This window comes from Lissotriton helveticus, chromosome 7, assembly GCF_964261635.1.
Source record: "Lissotriton helveticus chromosome 7, aLisHel1.1, whole genome shotgun sequence".
Classification (NCBI taxonomy): Eukaryota; Metazoa; Chordata; class Amphibia; order Caudata; family Salamandridae; genus Lissotriton; species Lissotriton helveticus.
Genome location: NC_136068.1, coordinates 68,534,431 through 68,551,550, shown reverse-complemented (window position 1 = coordinate 68,551,550; position 17,120 = coordinate 68,534,431). Strand labels below are relative to the sequence as shown.

The following is a 17,120-nucleotide window of genomic DNA, read 5'->3' as shown; positions in this document are numbered from 1 at the left end:
GGATTTGACAAATTTAGCATGTATCATGTTCTTCAGACATAGAGGACTGAACATGAGGGATGCACGTTTTTATGATCCAAGGTAGGACTAGATAGCAGCTCTTATCAGAAAGCAATTTAATTAACTGGCATGATTCATGGTTTAATAGTTGTGTGTAATTTATTTACGTAATGCCTCATTCTCTGTGGTTCTCTGTCATAGACGCCTTTCTGAGCCCCTCTGTTGATGTAAAATTGCAGTCCTTCTTCTATGTTTCAGATAGGTCCCGGTGTTTGTTTTTTAAAAATCCTCAACACATTTTTTCCTCTTTCTCAGAAACAGATCACCTGCCCACTGGTCTTCTCTGTGACGGTTGCTGTGATTGGCTCTTTTCAATATGGATACAGCACCGGGGTGATCAATGCCCCTCAGTCGGTGAGAGCGGGGATGGGGGACATTCCTGGGATTGAATGTTACAAGGATTGCCAAAATCATTTGTTTACAGCTCTGTTGGTGCACCTCACTCTAGATTTGTACTTTGCCAATGAACTCAGGGGCCAATTCACAGACCTAATCTGAGATAAAATCCTAAATGTACTACTTTTGATATTCACAGAAGGCATTTAGTAGTAGTAAACTTAGAACTCCTAACTTTACTACTACTAAATTGAGACATCCTAACTTTACGACTTTCAGTTTTCACAAAAGGCATTTAGTAGTAAAGATAGGAGTCCAAACTTTACTACTACTAAATGCCTTCTGTGAATACCAAAAGTAGTACATTTTGGATTTTATCTCAGATTAGTTCTGTGAATCGGCCCCTCTGTCCTGATAGATAAACCACTGAGTGCAGCGATGTCCAATGAGCCTCAGTCCAGACCCGCAGCAGCAGCTCCCCATCATTCCACCACTGACACTCATCGACTGACCTTCCCTGCCAAGCTCAACCTCAGGCCTAACCTGCAGCACCCCTGTGATTTCAGCACTGAGATCCAAACACAGCCCTGCCAAAGTAGTCCAGTCCTCTCCTGCAGTACCACTGATATACCAGCCCTGTGACTGATCCACAGGTCCACTAATGCACCTCAGTTTGGATCTTCAGAGCCTTCTTATGTGGATATTGAGACCCAAACAAAGCTCCACAATGGCTCAACCAAAAATGATGAGACTTACAGAGCTGGCTCAATGGGGGCCCCCTGAATGGTTGCCCCCTACGCTGTAGGGGCCTGCTCGGTAAAGTAGAGTGGCTTTCCTGAGCATTTAACTATTTCTTATTCCATGCCATTGACTCGACTTCCATTCCTTACTTGGCATGCCCGAACAAGAGCAGTATGTGCACCTAACTTTCCTAAAATGTGGTACTCTAACTCTGAGTGCTGACAAGGACTTGAGGGTGCAGGAGGGATGATAATGATGGGTCTTGTTTATCAAGCACTGGAGTCACACAACACCTTTAAAAGAACCTGCTTCTTAATTGGGAGCCAGTGCAGTTCATGAAGACACCTAGATGCAGATTCACATCTATGTATGCCCATAATAAGGTACATTTTGCACTGTCTGCAGTCTTTTAATCTATTTATCAGGGATGTCCAGGTACAAGATGTTTACATAGTCCAACCTGACAGCTAATAATGCATGGACAACCGTCCTGCGGGCTCCCAGAGGGAGACGATCAAGGTACTTTATAATGGAAAGCAGCAGCGCAAACCAGGTGCCAGTTACTGACAGGATTTGAGAGTGAAAAGAGAGCCTGTCATCAATCCTGACTCTAAGGCTCTTAGCTACTAGAGTTGGTGGTGGGAAGGCGGAATATCCTTCGACCAACAAGCATTGACCCACTGATCAATTGCTGGCCCAAAAGAGAAGAATCTCTCTTTTATATGCATTGCATTATATATGACTCTCTTTTGCCAGTTCAATGCATTGAAGGAAAGATGGAGCATATGTCTGTCATGGTGGAATCAAGCGTTAAGAGCAACTGGGTATCATCTGCATAGGAGACAGTAATCATCCCGTAAGACTCAGTGAGTTTGGCTGTAGGTGATATATAGATATTAAACAATGTAGGGCTAAGTGAAGAGTCTGGTGGCAGCCAGACATCCTGCTCTCTTTGTCCCAGAAAAGATTTTATCCAACTCCAGGCTCGCCCTGTGATACCTAGCTCCACCATTCGCTGTAGAATTGAACAGGAGACAGTACAGAAAGATGAGGTTAAATCAAGAACAATAAGGGAAGCACATTTGCAAGGTGAATTAAAAAATGTTCGATACCTCAAGTAAAGCTGTCTCAGTGTTGTGCTGGGGTTGGAGTCCCTAGTGAGTAATAAAGTAGACAATTCTTCTTTCCAGGACAAGAGCCCACACACAGCACGCGTTTTTGCTTTCTCCTTTGACCTATCCCAAGTGGAATGAGTATATCTAGATCTCATTCCAAAAGCTGCTCCATATTCCCCATAGTGAGCTGCAAGAGGCTTGCTGCACCTTACCCTCAAGGCCCATGAAAGCTGAAATGTGTCTGGAGTTAGAATTGTTCTCATCAGGAGGGATATCGCCATGCAGTGGGTGCAGGACTGTAGCTATAGGGTGGATACAAGACTGATTCGCATATGAATGATCCATGTCTGTAACAGCACAGTGAGCAAACAAGATGGACCAGAATCTCCCTCCCCAGAGCAAGTAGCAAATGTTAAGGGTAATTCAAACCAACATGTTGTGTTTTTCTAAGTGATTTACACTGGTATGGCCAGAAGGTGGGTCCCATGCTTGCCAGCCCAGAGGGACTTAAAGTACACCTCCCTGATGAAACCTAGTAAACCCTGTGCTTTTCCAGGTGTTTTGCTTTGCTACATATGTTCCTCCTTCTTGTTCTGCACCCTCTACCACTGATCCAAGACTAGAATCTTTACATGTCTGTACATTAAGCACTCTATTCAGTGCAGGGCCCAGGATATTTCTCAGAAGCGCACTACAGGTTGCACCGGACACTGTCCCTGCCAGTGCTGCTAAATGCCCCTACTTACACTACCTGCAAACCCTCAAATTCCTACAAAAGTAACAATTTGATCTATTCCACATCACCCAAAGCTGTAATAATAGCCGCATGCACTGCTAATACTATTTTTAATGTATATTGAATTGTTAAGCATGCAGCGGATGTGCTTTGTATGAAATTACACAAACACCACCACCATGTGGTGGAATGTCATAAAAATGTGCTGGTAATAAGTGCCAGTGCCAAGCTCCGGGAAGCACCGGCACAAATTAAACACATATTCTCTAACCCTATCCAATGTTATGACTCTCTCTTGTCCTAGTGCTTGAATCCTCTTTCAGTCCATTCATACACCACAGTTGTGAGCTGCAGCACTCTCCTGCTATTTCAGTACTGAGACCCCAAAACACTCCTTTTTTTTTGAGTCCTCATACACCATGTTGGGCATTCTTGATGGGATTCCTCCAGCTCTTCTCATTTGGCCAACCTGTTCCGACTCTGGTATTAGGCCTCCAATGATAAAGATATGGGGATCCCACAAGCCAGTACTGTTTCCTTGATCCACTCCTGTTCACACCATCTACGAAACCATATGTTACTTGGGAGAAAAGGACCAACAGAACCCAGGCAAAATCATAGGACCTCCTTTACCGATTTCGCCAGGCCACTAGGGACGCCCAAATCTTGTCTGGGCTCGTACTGTCGCAGGCCATATCTGATTCACTTGTAAAAATAAAATGTTTCAAACATTCTGCAAATGTTGGGGAGTTTACAGATTTCCAAGCCCTACATATCTCTCTCCTCGCCAAAATTGAAACATAAAAGATAAATTTAGACAATGGATCTTTCAAGCGATAGTTTGGCATCAGGCCAAGAAGAATTGTCCTAGGGTTGACCTCTACTTGTTGATGGAGCACGTCTTCCAGAAATTTTTGTACCTCCGCCCAATAACAGATAATCTTCGGGCAGTCTATAAACATGTGAAGATCGTCAGCAGCGCGGTGCTTACACCTGGGGCAGTGATATTCAGACCCCGTCACCTTAGCTAATTTCCCTGGGGTCCAGTATACCCTGTAAGCCGTATAGAGGTGGTTTCTCTTGAGAGCAGCTGGTTTAACTACTGCCTGTAGCATAGTGAAAGAGTCGCCCAGATGTCCCCCAAATTATGGATATTGGTGCCAAGAACATTGCCCCAAAGTTTTTGAAGTTCAGATTGAGCTACTTCTCCATCTTCCAGCAGGGCCCAATACCAAAACAAGATCTCCCGTTTCCAGCCTCCCCTTCTGGAAACCGAGTTGAATCTTGGGCTCGCTTCTTCGTGTTCCCAGGACTACTTTGGCCACCACCCCGACAATTGATAGTACTTAAATCTCGTGAGCGTACCACCCGTTATACCAGAGAGGGACTCCCAGCTCATCAGCTGTAAGTCCTTCTGGAGATCACCCCAAGATTGAATACCTGTCAGTTTCAGGGGCTAGGAGAGTTGATCTCTAAGACAAGCCGGGGTGTCTGGGGAGTCTCAGATTGGAGCCTGGCATGTGTAATAAGGGATTTTAAGGCTCTTCCTAATGTAAATCCAGTTTTTTAATGCAGCCCCCAGGACCTTAAGCCTGACTTTTTTTTATAAAACTTGGGGTCCCCGAATTTAAAAAGAAAAAACTTCTGCCCCTGGGGGATATCCTGTAATAGTGCCTGAAACAGTAGACACAATGAGGACGGAACAAGCTTATTGGCCAGGATTCTGAAGTTTTGAAAATGGAACGCATGGCTGTAGTTAAGTAGGTCCGGTAGAGCTAGACCACCCCTATTTAAGTTTTTCCTAAGCTTTTCCAAGCAATTCGAGGGGACTTAGTATTCCAAATAAAGGAGCCGATTTTCCCCTGAAGTTTTGCAATGTCTAAAGCATTAAAGGATAATGGGATTGAGTTGAATAAAAAGGTTATCTTTGGCAGGATGATCATGTTTATAAGATTTACCCTCCCAAATATGTTTAAAGGGAGGCTTGAACACCGCAGTAACAAGCTACAGGAATCCTTAAAACCCCTGCTCCAGTTAATCTTGGGTATGTCATCTATTTTCTGTGCTAATTGGATCTTAAGATACCTCATTCGGGACTTAATCCCCTGTGTTTCGGTGCCTTGGTTCCATTCCATGATCTCAGTCTTGTCCTTATTTATTCTATAACCCGAGATTACCCCGAATAGTTCAGCCTGCTCTATTAGTCTAGGGATAGCTTCTACGGGATTAGTTGTGTACATAACGAGATCATCCGCATACAAGGCAAATTTCAATTCCAGATCTGAAATTTTAAAAGGTTTAATCGGAGGATCAGTTCTGAGCCGGGGTCCAAAAAAAACAACAACAAAAATAAAGAGTTTTGCTTTGCTACATGTGTTCCTCCTTCTTGTTCTGCATCCTCTATCACTGATCCAAGACTGGAATTTTTACATGTCTGTACATTAAGCACTCTATTCAGACTCTCTCTTGTCCTAGTGCTTGAATCCTCTTTCAGTCCGCTTCGTGCACCACAGTTGTGACCTGCAGCACTCTCCTGCTATTTCAGTACTTAGTCCCCAAAACACTCCTGGTATAATTCTCCACATGCCCCTTGTCTCTGGGACATGGAGCTCCTAAATCTTGTGCATTCTTCATTCTCTTCAGATCATTGAGAAATTTTACAATGAGACGTACATGGCCCGGTACCACAAATGGATAGACTACAACTTCCTGACCTCTCTCTGGTCTGCCTCTGTTTCTATCTTTCCTGTTGGTGGCATGGTCGGAGCCCTCTCCGTGGGACTGTTTGTCAACCGCCTTGGCAGGTGAGTGACTGATGGATGTGTTGTGCTGACGTATGTATTGTTCAAACACTCTCCCACCCTGGGGGACCCATAGTTGTCCTGTGTTCACCCATTTCTTTACTCTTGCCTTTGCAGAAGGAACTCGATGTTGTTGGCCAACATCTTGCCCATTATTAGTGGGGCACTGATGGGCTTCTCAAAACTGGCCCGCACGTATGAAATGTTAATCGTTGGGCGCTTCATCATGGGTGTTTACAGCGGACTCAGCACAGGCTTTGTACCCATGTACGTTGGGGAGATTGCACCCACCAGCCTTTGAGGTGCCTTTGGAACTCTCAACCAGCTGGGCATCGTGATTGGCTTCCTGATCGCACAGGTGAGAAAGCAGGTTTGTTGTTTATTAAATAGGGAAGCTTTTTTATAGCAAGACAGGAAAAATAAATGGAAGTCCGAGAATTTGAATTAGGTGGAATACTGAGGCCCTGGATGGGAGGATATGCTTTGACAGTGGTTGGTAGGGCAGTGTATGATGTGTTTGGGTGGTTTACTGAATGCAACGAGACAGTACCTGCTGGACTTGGTAGGATGGGAAATCAGGAGCAAAATTAGTGATCCCTTTGACTCCCACAAGCCCATCTGGATCTGTGAGCAACATGCCTTCATTGGAGCTGCCGAAGGATCCTAAAAAGCCCTCAACATACACATTATCAACGCATATTTACAGTATGGCAGTGCTTCATATCAATATTCCTTTGATAATTCTATGTCCCGGATACCTTAATTGAAATGGAGTTTACTCAGACTCTAGAAAGAGTCGCAATCTCTTTTATGCCCTCCAGGATTTATCGATACAACCAGGTCCAGTTGGGCATTTGTCGACCGCCACATTGGCTGCAAACAAAAGTAATTCTGGGGTGCACCCCGAATGCTGTTCTTCTTCAGTCTATCTTTATTTATCTAACTATGTATCAGGCACCATTCCTCTTGGGTAAAGATAGTGCTTGAAGGTCCTTGGCCTAAGTTGCAGGAAAAGGGGACCCAGACAACCCAGACATTTCAAGTTCCTAAGGGACATTGTATGCTGTTGTGTTCTCTGAAGTGGAGCAAAAGTGTAGGAAAATCCTCATTTTTGCATGATTACCCCCATTTTTGGACTAATGCAGCTGTTTTTTTACTGTGTGCAATAGGACCCTGCTAACCAATCCAATCCAAAAATTCTTTATTTCGGCCACATAGGCCATAAAAGATGCAGTAAAAATACATACAGATAAAAGGCAATATATACAATAAAAACCAACTGGACCTGCAGTGTTGGAAAATACAAGGTAAAATGGATTAACCAGACATTTTCTTCCTTATTATCCATGCTGCCATTAAGAATTTGGAAACCGCAAACACAATGTGGCCCAGGGTATTAGTTTTCATAACCCTGTAGGCCTGTAGATAGTTCCTGAAGCCCAGGTTCCGACATAGAGGGGCTAACCAGCGCCTCCTCGGACTCCGATAGACATGGCAACAGAACATTATGTGCAAATCGTCTTCATCCTTAACTTTACAGCATGGGCAGAGCTTGTCACCCCCTGTCGACCATTTATAGGTGAAAACTTTAGTAGGGAGCGTACCAAACCTCCATTGCAGGAACAATTTCCTCGCCAAAAGAGGATAAATAAAATCCATAAAAGGTTCAAAGACATAAGAATTTTTGGATACTATAAAACGTCCCGTCAGGGTGCCACTGTCATAGGCATTGTCCATATCAGCCAGGCTTTTGTTCTTGTAGAGTTGTGCGAGGGTTTTGCGCGATATTCTTCTACATCCCTGGCAAACAAAAGTAATTCTGGGGTGCACCCCGAATGCTGTTCTTCTTCAGTCTATCTTTATTTATCTAACTATGTATCAGGCACCATTCCTCTTGGGTAAAGATAGTGCTTGAAGGTCCTTGGCCTAAGTTGCAGGAAAAGGGGACCCAGACAACCCAGACATTTCAAGTTCCTAAGGGACATTGTATGCTGTTGTGTTCTCTGAAGTGGAGCAAAAGTGTAGGAAAATCCTAATTTTTGCATGATTACCCCCATTTTTGGACTAATGCAGCTGTTTTTTTACTGTGTGCAATAGGACTCTGCTAACCAAGCTCCAGTGAATATGCTCTAACCCTAAACTTGTTGAAATTGTCAATACCTCTTATTGGCCAATGTAAAGTAACTATAAATCCCTATTATATGGTGCAAAGTGCACCCAAGGCATGTCAATTAAATATCACAAATGGACTGCAGCACCCATTGTCCAACCCCTTACAGTGACAGTGCAAACATGACTGAGGGCCTACCACTGTAGCCTGACTGTGCAGTTTTAAAACTGAAAATTCTCACTTCCAAAAAAAAAACTTTTTGACAGGCCTTAACCCTCCTTTTAAATATTAACATGTAACCCTTATGCACACCTTACGGGAAGTAAGGGAGAGAGTATGCTATTTAAAAGTAGAACATGTAAACGTTTAGTTTTAAACATGTCCTTCCAAGGAAACGAGCCAAAACGCTGTTCACTATAGCTGGGTGTTCCATAGGAAAGCATCAGAATACAGTATTACTTTTAATAATGTTATCACCAGCTAGGTAACAGCTATAAAATGAATTCTTGGAGTGCTTAAACTCTTTATGACAAGCCAAATCCACTGATAAAGTCAGATTTGTAATACATATATGAAAAGTCCCTTTTAGAAAGCTACCTTTCCCCTTCCCAAAAGCCTCTAGAAGCCCATTTACATGAGCTTCAAAGGTCACCCAGGAGCTAAATAGCCCTCTTGATGAGGTATGAACGTGTTCCCAGAGCTAAGACAAAGCCCTTTGGGGAGGTGTTCTGTAATTCTGTTCCTCTTGCAGGATGACCAGTTGAGCTGTACTCAGGAACTTCATTAACTTCAAATAAGTCTTACTTGTCACAGGCAAATGTTAGCTGACACCTTGGCAAGGCACTCCTTTTTCTACCCAGTCAGGTAGGTGCCAATCTCAGTGGGGGGAGATGCCCCAGAACTGGTTTGAAGTGACCACAGCAAAGGGTTGATCATTTCCCTGGCCACACCTCTTGGGTCTGCAGCTGACAAGTTCTAAGTGGACCTGCCCTGGACCCTGCTAGTGGGTTCTGCTGCTTTGACACCCAAGTGCTGTTCCTGAGATCCTGGGACCCTCAGCTGTGTCAGAGCACCAACAACACCTTGGCAGCTGGCTTGAAACCTCCCTCCCTCCATCCTAAGGCACCAGAAGAACAAGTAAAAAGACCTACTTTCGGCCCCCTGAAGGGTGCTGGAAGAGCCAAGTTTTTAGTTTTTTCCGGAACAAAATCTCTGACGGGCACGTCCTAAGGTCAACAGGTAGGTCATTCCAGGCCTTTGCCGCAAGGAAGCTAAAGGAGCTCCCTCCAGCCCGTACCTTCCGCACCTTTGGAGGACTGGGACAAACCTGCCAACTCCATTCAACGGTGCGTTGCCACTGGCCCAAAGATTCAGGTTGCTCCCACTCAGAGGTTTTCTCCAGCAGCAAATCCATGTCAGCGAGACATCGCAGAGAAGATATCTGGTCTCGTAGAGCCTTGTTTGGCTACCTCCAGCAGCCTTACCCTGCTGGAAAAACCCAAAACTCAAAAAAGTGACTATGTTCAAAAGTAGAAATCTTCACTGGTCGATGAAGCCTAACGTATCTGACTGATGAGGGACCTTCCATGGATGCGTATTTTGAATTTTTCCTGCTTGAAGCTTTCCCACCTAAAGTCAAAGGCTTCACCGGGGTTTCATCCAACAGCTATCTGGCCTTGTGGATCCCTTATTCGACCACAGCCTGCTGCTTTTTCCCGCTGAGGATTGTTGACTTCCATTTCAGAGACTAATGTCCTAAGATAAAACGTCTGACCGGGTCAAACCTTGTTTCTCTGTCTGACATGCTCCGTTGCGGTCTGCCTTAAATCAAGCCTAGGGACTGGTCAAGAAAAACCAGATGACCATGGTTGGCACTTCACACTTTTTGGTGCTATTTTTAATTTAAATATTTAATTCTTAGCTCCGTTCCCCTTTATTAGATTTTTGTAGTTTTGGTGTCAATTTGTTCATTAAATTACTCTCTATTTTTGTAAATAATAGTGGGATTTTTATTCCATTGTGTTTTGATACTTCTACATGCTTTGCACATTTTCTTAAGTTAAGCCTGTCTGCTCTGTGCCATAGCTACAAGGGGTTGAGCTCAGGTTTAAATTAATGAAACCTTTACCCAACCTAACAAGAATAGGGACATTATTGCTTGTGGTGGACCGCCATCCACCACAAATAATAATCCTCTGCCTCACAAACAGGCAAACTCCCATCTCTGGCTACTCTGCTTCAGCTGTCTTGGTCTCCGATGAGCTCATCAACCAGTTTTTGCAACGACCCTGCTTCACCGAGCGATCTCAAGCGTTGAGCTTTCTACTCAGACATTATGCCTGATTGGAACCCTCGAGCAGCATTTCCTGCACATGTCCCAAACTAAAGTTCCCTCTAATTTACACAGCACTCAAATGCACACAATCTGTGTACATAGTGCTTACCATCCAACATGTCGCTGAAGATTGCACTTGGAAACTTAACGAGAAGGCCATACATCATACAGCTGCAGAATGAGAGATCCTGGCTGTCACAGGCTGGTAAAAAAGGCAAATGACATTGTTGCCCTGTGGTGGAGGCTGAAAGATGGCATCTTCACATGGGTTTTATGGAATGTGGGATGGAGCACAGGATTTGCTAGTAAAGTGTGTGATGCAAGGGTCCTTGAATGATTTAGCAGAAAAGTGATGGATGATTGTTACTTAGCAGCAGATGGTATTGTACAATATTATTTTATACTATAGATTTATAAAAATCAATTACGTTTTATCCCCATGTCTGGAAGGAATATACAACCCACAGCAGGGCAGCCATTTACATTCATGTGACCCAGGACACTGGTAGAAAGCCACATTTGGTTTAATCAGAAAAATACCAACTTTCAAAAAGTGCCATTTTCAGAATTGAGACCTAGAGACTGACTTTACAATTTAAGAGGATATTAAATTACCTTTAAGATGATTGGAAGAAGTGGTTTTCTATCTGTTCCCAAACTGAAGTTATCACTTATTAAGTGAAGTAAAATAACCCAGTGTTAGTCAATGAGAGAGAGAACCTTACAACAGTGAAAATGACTTTAGGAGTTTGTCACTGTCAGGACACATGAAGCTTAAGCACCCATGTCCTACTTTTTAAATACTATGCACTCTACACTATGAACCTTGCCCACCTTCATTAGGAGCAGGTTTAGGCCTGGCAAAAGGTTTTTTCTGCCAGGTCGAAATGGCAGTTTTAAACTGCACTCTAGTGGCAAGCCCGAGACAGTATGATTTACTGGGGATTTGCAAGTAAAGTAAATGCACCAATCAGTTGTAAATCAATTGTACCACCTTTAATAGAGAGAGAGCACAACTACTTTACCACTGGTTTGCAGTGGTAAAATGCCCAGAGCCTTAATGCTGAGTTTAGCATAGGAAATAGGAGTGAAGGTAAAAAAGTCTGTGAGGATACCATGCCAAGGATGACAGGTCTACAAACCTTCAGATAGATTTCATTAAAAAAATAAACATAACATCACAATTTGGCGCATCATGATCACATTTTGTCAACATGATGTTTTAAAAAAAAGTTCTATAAGTAATTTTGAAGCAGTTCAAAATATTTCATTACAGTCCATATTGATTTGTGCGAGGAACCTTTAAAACAAAAATTGCAGACTTCTTTGATTGTCCCGATACTGGATACTCTTGATTATCCCGATGCCGGATACTCTTGATTGTCCCGATGCCGGATACTCTTGATTGTCCTGATGCCGGATACTCTTGACGATGATGGAAAATATTCTTCCACAGGTTAATGTAAATGGGGATTCAGACAAATTAAGTGTTCTATTGTTGTATCATGTATATGGCATAGATGACAGCCTCTCTGGTCCTTGGCCATATTCTGCCATGCAGTTTCAAGCTGGAGAATTGAAATGGATAGTAGTCGATTGTACTAGTGAACACTGACCCCCAGAATATTGTGATACAAGAATACCGGAGAGAATATTGAGTGACAAAATATCAAAAAGTTAAGTGCATATAGAGAAGTATAGATTTAATATTCCTGACTCAACATTCACGTACCTGGAAGATATATATGTACCACGTAGGTACGTATATGTGGAGTTAAGCATAGAAAATGTGAATATTTATCTGTCCATATTTTATTTTCAATGTTGTGTCTTCAATATTGTATCCCATCAATATTCTAGGGTCCAGTGCACACCCTGTGATGCAGACTTTATTTTGAAAACAAGTCCAAATCTGCTCACAAGATGGGCTGGAGAAAGGGTGAATTTCTTGAGTGAGTGCACCAAACCATTTGAGTTTGTGCTGTTCATGCCTCCCTGAACCACAAAATGTAGGCTGAAGATGCACAGGCCGTTCACAGTTATTCTGAAAGTTTACAGAAACTAATCTGGATAGTTCTGAGAGAGGGATCTATTCCTGTTTATTGAAAGGGCAGCACATCAGAAAAGCAGAAACAATATTCTGGCAGGAGTGAACCCCTTTCCTGGGTGGGAAAGGTCAAGGAACACTTCCACATTTGATTGGGGTGGAGGGAAAGAAGTTTCTTCAAAGGGAGAAATCCTTTTCAGGGAAAAAATACTGAGCAACTCCTTTAATATGTATATTTGCTCAATTGAAAATGGATTCTATCAAAGTATTCCATGAGTAATCTTAGTACAAATGTGACAGTGGTAGCTTCCTGAAGTACTCTTTTTTTGTGACTTGAGCTATGTGTAGATATGTTCCTCTTCATCCAGAGACTTTAAATTAAATTGTTTTGTTAATCTGCCCCCCTGAGTTGGTGATATGGTATTTATGGAGTTCAAAGATCACCAAAAAGATATCAGAGGTGAAAAATAAAAAGGTTTTTTGCTTGCATGTAATTTAGGGATGTAATGCTTCTCCTGTTCTCTCTAGACATACTACTCCCACCCAGCTCTGTGATAGGAAGAGGAAGCAGACGGGCATCAAGGGGTTGTTGTGAATCTTGAAGCAATAATCTACACATGGAAAATATTTCTGAAGACTTGTTAAGGAAAAGAGAGTTATAAGCTAGAGCAAGAGAAACAAGAGAATGCCAGGAGAATAGGACAGTGGATACGTACACCTGGTGTAGAGATGAGTGTGAAACCTGGAACAGGTACTAGTCCCCCTGTTGTTGAACCAGTACTTCATTCTGTCATGGTCTGTAAAGTGAGCAGCAGGAGCCCTGTTCTTGTCAAATATGAGAGCTTTGGAGTTTCAAACAATGGCAATAATACCAATTGATTTACCTTACTTCATCACTCTCTCCTTGTTCTCCTCCTTTTTTCATTGTTTCCCTCCAATTGTCTCTCTCCCACCCTCTCTTCATCTGAGCTTCCTCCTTATACGCCATCCCTTCCATTATCCATCCCTCACTTTCTTACATTCTCCTCCTTTTTTGCTTCCACCTTCCCTTCCCCTCATCTTCTGGTGACCTGTATCTAATCTCATGCTGCCTCGCCTCTCCTCCCCTTCCCTTCCTCTTCCCCTTCCATTCCCTTTCCTTTCCTTCCCTCCCCTTGCCTCTCCCCTTCCCTTGCCTCTCCCCTTCCCCTTCCCTTCCCTCACCTTACCCTTCCCTTCCTTCCTTAAATCCCCTCTGCTCCACTCCCCTTCCTCTTTCCCCTCCCTTCCCCTTCCCCTTTTCCCTCCCCTCCCCTCCCCCCTCCCCCTGCCTCCTCCCTCCCCTCTGCCCCCCTACCCCCTATCCTCCCCTTCCCTCTCTTGCCCGTCCTGTCCGCAGGTCTTCGGTCTGGAGGTCATCATGGGCTCTGAGCGCCTCTGGCCCCTTCTTGTGGCCTTCACTGTCTTTCCGGCCTTCATACAGATCGCTCTGCTGCCCTTCTGCCCGGAGAGCCCTCGGTTCCTGCTCATCATGAAGAAGGAGGAAGAGCGAGCGCGGTCCAGTACGTGAGGTTTTCAGTCTCTTTCTATGGGCAGTGCCCCTGTCAAACTCCAGGCAGGCAGAAAGGTGGGCCATAGCTGAAGACCATAAGAACAAACTGTTTCTAGAAGAGAGTCTCCCCCCTCCCCCGCCGACTGCCTCAAGACTCGTTTTATTATTGTTTTATTTTTCCTTTCCTGCTGAGTCCTTGGGTCAGGGCCATGGGAGATGACAGCCTGCAGGAGGAGTGGTGGGCACAGTTGTCAGTGACCATGATGGTTTGGCTGGTCGTCTCAGGCCGGCCAAACCATCATGCACACTGAAGCTGTCTCCAACCCGAGCTGTGTTGCCGGTTTGGAGACAACAGGAACAGGCTCCCAGTCTTACTGGGAGCCCAAATTCAGAGCTCTCAAGCCAATCCTGCCGTTGCCTCGAGTTCGAATGGCACAGCTGTTTAATTAAGATGATCACCCCTCGAGCATACGTGGAGTAATTGGAGGCCATGCAGTATCCTACCCAACGTGCACCCACCACACCTGCTGCATAGTCCAACAGATGTGTTTCTTGAAGAAATGAGACGTGCACATGTTGATGATCTAAATAAGCCAGTACCTATCTTGTTTTTTTGGGTTGTTCAGACTTCTAAGGTTCCAGGTCAAAAGGGTAAGTGGAGCTGCAGAGGGGCCAGTGTTATCACTCATGTCTCCAGTCTGTCAACTCTAAGATGCGACTATTGTGAGAGCCAAGGCTTAACAGAGCACCCTTTAAGCACATTATGTGGACAATTGCAATCAAACTAAAATTCCCTCCCTCCTCCACTTCAGCATCCCCAAATTGCTAAAGTCTCATTCCCAGGTACACAAATGTCCCATTGCCAATAAACAACAACATTTTCCCCAAGAAACAGAAAATGCACAAAGTGCCCCCATAGGTATATTAGGTGTTGCCTCTGGGAGGCAAATATAAATCTGGAAAGCTTCCAGGTGGAGGGGGATGAGAAGAAATCCAACCCACCCGATATCATTTAAGTCAGAATCTGAAACTGTGCAGGACAGTGACCCAAGCTATGAATATGTCATGACAATGTACAGTGAGAGGCAAACCCATGGTTTCCAACTCCATCTTCAACCTTTCCATTAGACCCCATTACCAGTCAAGCTATTTTGCATGATGAAGCGGGATTGTCCATTCCTGCTTGCTTTAAAAAGTCTAAGGCTGCTTGTGGAGTTGAGAATATCTTCTGCCCGTCTTTCATGTCCATGTTCTACCTTGTTGGGTGTATCACAGCGTACCCTACCCCAGTCTGTTGTAGCTTACTCTTCACAGGTAGAAACTTGTGTCCTGCAGCCTGGACTGCCGAGGTACAATCGGGAAAAAATGCAAGCTCATTGCCCTGATGTTGGATAACTTTTTTTCTCTGCAAAGGCAGAGCACTGTATCATGATCATGAGAATTTAGCAGCCACGCAATGACAGGGCATGGGGGCCCCCCGAAACTGGCCATGTCCTCAAGAATATGTGGGCATGCTCCACAATAAGCATATGAGAGAATTGAACAGCACCAAAGACATCACGGAGCAGTTGTTCAACAAATATCTCCATCCTCACCGTGTTGGTGGTTTCTGGTAGGCCAATATTACGTATATTGTTTATGCGAGAGCACACCTCAAGATCTTTGTTTTTAGCCTGGATACGTGCCATCACCTTCTCCATGCTGAGACAAGTTTCTCTCGTGGTCTGGAGTGTATCATCAGTCGCGGATATATGCTGCTTAGCCTCAGTTATGCACACCGCCTGTTTGTCAAGTTTGGTTGCCATATGATCAATGCTGAGAGTCAAGGTATCGATTTTGTTATTAATCGATTGTAAGCTCTGCTGCATGGCCAACAGCATAGCCTTCAACAGTTTGCCTGCCTGTGACGGCCCCTCTTGTTCAGAGTTCGATAGTGTCTCCCGCGGGGTCAGCTTGAACAAGGTGATGCGAGATTGCTGCTTATCTGTCTTCCCATGGCGGGAAGGGGGGCTCTGCAGAGGGGAAAGAACAAATCACTGGGTGGCGATATCTGGGAAGTGCAGCAACTCAGGATATAGTAGGACAGCGCAGTATGGCAGCAGGTGGGCCCAATGTTCCTAGTCAACCAGTCCCCCCAGTGCAGGCACCAGCAACTCGCTCAGTACTGTTCCAACAACACCACCATGAGGGCCGCCGAGTACACAAGCAGCAGATAAGGAGGTGGGGACGCTCAACACGTGCATGTGGTGCCCAAGGATTGTGCTATACCTCCGCACTTTGGCAGTCAGGGCCGTCCATTATCACTCAGGGCCCACAGCAGTTCATACTGCAACGCCCAAGGCAGCAATGTCCTCAAACCCCCAAAAAATGCACTAACCATTGCACATGTCCTCTTGGCCCAAATCCTCTTCGGTGATGACCTCGGATGCAGTGGGCTCCTGTCGGGGCCCCCAGCAGCACACTACAGGGAGTCAGCCAGCTCCCTTGCATCTCTCTCCTGGTCAGAGCGATAGGCTGCCAAAATCTGACCAGGCAGCTCTACGCACAGCTCCCCCTCAATCTTCGTGTAGCAAGAATGCAGATCCTCCGACGTTTCACAACAGTTTCAGCTTTGTGCAACCCGCGGCCCACTGGCACTGTCTAAGAGGTGCAGTGTCTGGACCCCGACTATAGGCCCCAGGATACGTGGTACACTGCGCCAGCACCTCCTCCACTCAGTCCGACAGCAGGACATCAGGCTCTGTCGGCTCCTCCAGTGATAGCCGGGCCTCACTCTTCGAGCCCCCATCCTGAGCTTCCTGTGTCTCACACGGTAGTCTCCCACAGCTCACCTGTCAGGTCCGGGAAGTGGTCAGTCAGGGGGCAGTCTATCGGCAGCGCCACAACGTACAAGGTTTAGCTCTGTTGTCACCAAGTAGAATGATTCGTCTTTCAGCATGGCGCTGCTACCATGTGGCGAGGCTGCAGGGAGGCTAGGCGGGTCTATCAGAGCGGCATTGCCTTGAGGGCATGTTTATTTTCTTGCCTCCCGTATAGCAAGTCACCGCCAGCACAGGGCATCGCTTTCACAGCTGAGATTGGTGCATAAATGCAGGATATTGTATGGATATTATATCCCGGTCCACAGTGCTACGGTGTGGCCATCTTCTGTTGGGATCTCTAGAGACCTATTACTGGTAATCATTAAGAGTACTGGGGCTCCTGGTAGCCACTGGTAGAGGGTGGCTGTGCTTTTGGTTGCACCTGGGAGAGTATGGAGGGTGGGGGAGTATCTGACATCTACTGGCAGATTATTGAGGTTGGTAGGC

The 17,120-nt window shown here is 45.0% G+C and overlaps 2 protein-coding genes across 2 annotated transcripts in view; both read left to right on the top strand.

Annotated features, from left to right (window-relative positions):
- Positions 1–6,090, top strand: part of LOC144768930 (solute carrier family 2, facilitated glucose transporter member 4-like) — a 37,995-nt gene extending 31,905 nt beyond the window's left edge. Inside the window, exons 3-5 of the mRNA XM_078652937.1 lie at positions 316–414; positions 5,632–5,792; positions 5,907–6,090. Coding sequence (XP_078509063.1) covers positions 316–414; positions 5,632–5,792; positions 5,907–6,090 — 444 coding nt within the window. The remainder of the gene's footprint in view (positions 1–315; positions 415–5,631; positions 5,793–5,906) is intronic.
- The window catches only part of LOC144768075 (solute carrier family 2, facilitated glucose transporter member 3-like), a 34,129-nt gene that overhangs the window by 11,495 nt on the left and 5,514 nt on the right, over positions 1–17,120 (top strand). Inside the window, exons 2-5 of the mRNA XM_078651463.1 lie at positions 316–414; positions 5,632–5,792; positions 5,907–6,147; positions 13,660–13,822. Coding sequence (XP_078507589.1) covers positions 13,681–13,822 — 142 coding nt within the window. The 5' untranslated portion in view covers positions 316–414; positions 5,632–5,792; positions 5,907–6,147; positions 13,660–13,680. The remainder of the gene's footprint in view (positions 1–315; positions 415–5,631; positions 5,793–5,906; positions 6,148–13,659; positions 13,823–17,120) is intronic.